At 37.5% G+C, this 4,365-nt stretch overlaps 1 protein-coding gene across 1 annotated transcript; it reads left to right on the top strand.

Annotated features, from left to right (window-relative positions):
* Positions 1 to 1,105: 1,105 nt before the first annotated feature.
* On the top strand, positions 1,106 to 3,118 carry LOC118520556 (succinate dehydrogenase cytochrome b560 subunit, mitochondrial-like). The gene is made up of 3 exons (XM_078058908.1): positions 1,106 to 1,143; positions 2,554 to 2,645; positions 2,748 to 3,118. Exons 1-3 carry the CDS (start codon positions 1,106 to 1,108, stop codon positions 3,116 to 3,118), a joined length of 501 nt encoding a protein of 166 aa, XP_077915034.1.
* Positions 3,119 to 4,365: the final 1,247 nt, after the last annotated feature.

Raw genomic sequence — 4,365 nt, 5'->3', positions numbered from 1 at the left:
CCCAAATAAATAAATAAATAAATAAATCTTTAAAAAATGAAAATAAAAATGAAATTTGCTTTTCAAAAAATGAAATCTTACAGGGGCGCCTGGGTGGCTCAGTCGTTAAGCGTCTGCCTTCGGCTCAGGTCATGATCCCAGGGTCCTGGGATCGAGCCCCACATCGGGCTCCCTGCTCGGCGGGAAGCCTGCTTCTCCCTCTCCCACTCCCCCTGCTTGTGTTCCCTCTCTCACTGTGTCTCTCTCTGTCAAATAAATAAAATATTTAAAAAAAAAAAAAATGAAATCTTACACCAGGGTTCGTGTTTCTTTTATTGTATATTTCTTTCAGTGAAGAGGATAAACCTTTAAGACAAAGAATTAACACTGTCACACAGTTTAGAAAACACATTCAAAAGCTGCCTGTGGTCTTTATTGAGACATTGATGTATGTCAATGGAAGGCCAGTGTTCTCCTGATAGTATCTTTTATTTACTCAGTATATTTCTCCAGTAAGTACTTAAAATCAAAACTCAACACAGCAATAGAAAAAGGTTCTGAAGCTTCATAGGTAGGACACTCAAAAGGAAAAACTCCCAGAAAGAATGATTTGTTAAATATGAAGGAGGAAGAAAGCACAGACTTCTCATGGAATTAGGGAAAGATATTAAGATATAATAACAATGAGATCCTTCAATAATCGCTTCAGTAGCAATTTTACTTCACTTATTATTAAGTCAAAAACAATACAACTCAACTAACGGAGAGAATTTTATCTCTAATCTCTTAGACAAAACTGTCTTTAACGCATACAGTTAAAATCAAATGCTACGCAAATGTCTTTATGGCTGCATCTTAGAGAAGAAATAATTGGAGCTCAGTTTATCTCAGGAAGAGGTCCAATAAGAAGCCAATAATCTTTTAGGAGATGTGTCAAGGAGTCTTGCAAGAGACTAATTAGACTAAAATGACCCCCAAGGAATTGGAGATAATGTAGTAACATTTTAACAATTCTATAGGTGATTCCTAAGTGAAAGAAACATGGGGAGTGTTTCCCTAGTTTTATTAATATAGGAACTTCTTGAATGTAAACAGCCATGGGAGAATGAAGAACCCTTAGTTCTTGATGTCAAGAGATACCCAGAAAAAAAAGACTGGGGAGAGGTAAGTCAGAAAGTTACCAATGGCTGTACCATGCTGATAAAAATTTTATGTAATTCATGCACATAATTTAGTAAACCTGCACTCTAAATGGAATCAGCAAATTAATATGCTTGTTCATAATAATGTGTCAAATGAGGTGTAGCATTTTTTCTTAAAAATCTGATAATTGCTTTACTTAAATCATTTAATTTAAACCTCATTTATAACCTAACATTCAGGCTTTGTAAATCACTGACATAAGCGAAAAGAAACTGGAGCCAGGAGACTATTTTCCTACATTAAGTAAGCTTGGCAGCCAAGATTCAAATTTAGCTCTTTCAGAATCAAGGCTCAGACTATTCCAATCTAATCATGTCTCCCCCCCTGCCCCCCAAATGTCCTTAAAGTTTGAAAGTAAAATGAGACTGTTACTGACCTAAAGAACTCAGATATGAGTTTGGTTTTTTAATAATATCAAAACATCTGTTAAAGGTTACATAACTCTGTTTTCCATATTTTCAATCTCAGTAAGTGGCACACGGTAAAGCATAAATCTCTATGTCCTGAGTGGCAAAAACAAAACAAAACAAAAACAAAAAATTAATGGAGACCTAGTAAAACTAAGAAAACTAAGAAGAACTGAGGAAGTTCTGCATACATCTCTCACTAATTTGGGAACTTTGCATACAAACAGGGAAAACCCAAGAGGACACAGAAAAAAGTAAAAGCCTCAGACGGACTTGAAAATTAACTGATCACAGGAACACTCTCTCCAATCCACATAAAAATCTTTTGTCAGAAAAGGAAGCCTTACAATCTCAAGATATTTGAGGGGGAAAAATACTCAGCTATCCGACAACTAATCCATTCAGACACTGGGGCAACTTCTAACTAACCAGTGTAAAAATAATAACAACAAAAAATGATCAGTGACATTAATACCTGCATACCATGTGGGGAAAGATTCAATAAATTTAAGTCACAAAAAAAAAACATAAAAAATAAAACTTCAGGTAAGAAAAATAAAGAGTCTGAAGTTGTTACATTATATTATCTAACATTGTCCAATTTTCAACAACAACAAAAATTACAAGGCATACAAAGACACAGAAAAATTGACCCATAGTCAAGAAAAAAGCAGTCAGTAGAAAATGTCTCTAAGTGGATCAATATGTTGGATTTAGCAGACTTCATAGATGCTTTTATAAATATGTTAAAGGAATTAAAGAAAACTATATTAAGAAGTTAAAGAAAAAATATGATTATAATGGTTTGTCAAAAGGACTTCCAGTAGAGAAACACAAACTATGTAAAAAAAGAAAATTCTAGAATTTAAGTATGTACTAACCAAAATAATGGAAAGACATTGACTAGATGGATTCAAAAGCAGAACAGATATGCAAAAGCACGAATCAGTTTATTTAAAAGTAGATCAGTAGAGAAGACGGCTGCACTCTTGCTGAGACATGTTGGCTGTCATTGTCTCTGTGCCCGTTTTAGTCCTAGGTTCTGTATCAGAAATGCTGTTCCTTTGGGAACTACAGCCACAGAAGAGATGGAGAAGTTCTGGAAAAAGAATACTAGTTTAAACTGTCTTCTGTCTCCGCATATCACTATCTACAGTTGATGTCTTCCCATGGCAATATCCACTTGCCACTGTGGTACTGGTATGGCCTTGAGTACAGGGGTCTCCCTTTCTGGCTTGTTGGCCCTCTTGGCTCTGGGGAACTTTCAATCTCATTTGGAACTTGTAAAGTTCCTGTGTCTGGGGAGATCACTGATCTACACAGCCAAATCTGCACTTGTCTTCCCTCTCATGTATCACACCTGGGATGGGATCAAACACTTGGTGTGGGACCTAGGGAAAGGCCTGAAGATTCCCCAGCTACACCAGTCTGGAGTGGTTGTCTCGGTTCTTACTGGATTGTCCTTTTCAGGGCTGACAGCCATGTTAAGAGCTGAAGTTCCGGGGCACCTGGGTGGCTCAGTTGGTTAAGCGACTGCCTTCAGCTCAGGTCATGATCCTGGAGTCCCAGGATCGAGTCCCACATCAGGCTCCCTGCTCGGCAGGGAGTCTGCTTCTCCCTCTGACCCTCCTCCCTCTCATGCTCTCTGTCTCTCATTCTCTCTCTCTCAGATAAATAAATAAAATCTTAAAAAAAAAAAAAAAAAAAGAGCTGAAGTTCCCATCACTGGTCTTCCTATAAATGATTCATTGACCTCTCTTCCTAGGTTACTCCCTTCTCCAGCCAGGGCAAAGTTCTCCTGATTTATTCAGAGCCTTTTGGGCTTGCACATCACCTTGGAGCTCAGTAGCAGTAGAGTAGCTAATAGGACCATAGCAGTGGAAAATGATCCCGTTTCCCCCTTGTTTCTAAAGATGGGATGACTCAAAAATTCTCTTTTCCTGTCCCAGCTTGCAGCCTACTCTGGACCTAGGAGCCCTCATTCTCTCTCCATATTCAGCATTGATTTGTGCTGATGGTCAGCTTTTAGCTCCTCATCCTGAGACAGTGAAAACAAATGCCAGCTCTGTGGCCTCTGCCATGGGGACTGGGAGTGGGGCTTTGGGTGACACTGCCTGTGGGTCGCTAGCTTAAAGGACAGTTCTGTTCAATGGTCAGAGCCCAGAGTCTTCAGCACCCACACAATATGACTGAAAGAAGAGGGATGGGGTGGAGGGGAATTAGCCTGTTCCAGCTAGAGGGAGATAAACAGGGTCAGGTGATTTTTGAAGTAGGTGTTTTGGGGAAAAGATATAGTTTTCAAGGCAAAAAGAAGATCCAGAAAATTATCATTGAACCTATTAAGGGTTATTTCTTTTCCCTGTATTTCTGGATAAACAAACCTTTTTTCTAATCCAAATTCATGTGACATCTTTTTCTGAAACTAAATTCAAATACTCATTTTGACTTTAAAAACAAAACAAAAACAAACAAACAAAAAAAACAGATCAAAGAAATTATCCAATATAAAAGACAGATTGCAAAAAAAAAAACCACATTAAATAAAAATGAACAGAGATATGTGGGACAACATCAAACATACCAATGAATGCATAATGAATTTCCTAAGGAGAGAGAGGAGAAAAAATACAAAAAAAACTTTGAAGAATTCATGGTTAAACATTTTCCAAATTTGATTCTATTTAACTTCATGTAGGAGATATAAAATTATATCAATAGCCAGACCAACAATAACAAACTGCTGGAAGACAAAGAGATTATTAAAGCAGTAAGGGAA

This window comes from Halichoerus grypus, chromosome 1, assembly GCF_964656455.1.
Source record: "Halichoerus grypus chromosome 1, mHalGry1.hap1.1, whole genome shotgun sequence".
Classification (NCBI taxonomy): Eukaryota; Metazoa; Chordata; class Mammalia; order Carnivora; family Phocidae; genus Halichoerus; species Halichoerus grypus.
The sequence above is the reverse complement of the archived record's forward strand: the minus strand, read 5'-3'. Positions and strand labels throughout refer to the sequence as shown.

What these genes read in the sequence shown, in the direction of transcription:
- LOC118520556 (XM_078058908.1), top strand. Translation starts at nt 1,106, where the DNA reads ATGTCAAGAGATACCCAGAAAAAAAAGACTGGGGAGAG. An exon ending in AAAAAAAAGACTGGGGAGAG is followed by an intron (nt 1,144 to 2,553) that starts GTAAGTCAGAAA and finishes ATTTAAAAGTAG; the next exon opens with ATCAGTAGAGAAGACGGCTG. An exon ending in TAGGTTCTGTATCAGAAATG is followed by an intron (nt 2,646 to 2,747) that starts CTGTTCCTTTGG and finishes CTATCTACAGTT; the next exon opens with GATGTCTTCCCATGGCAATA.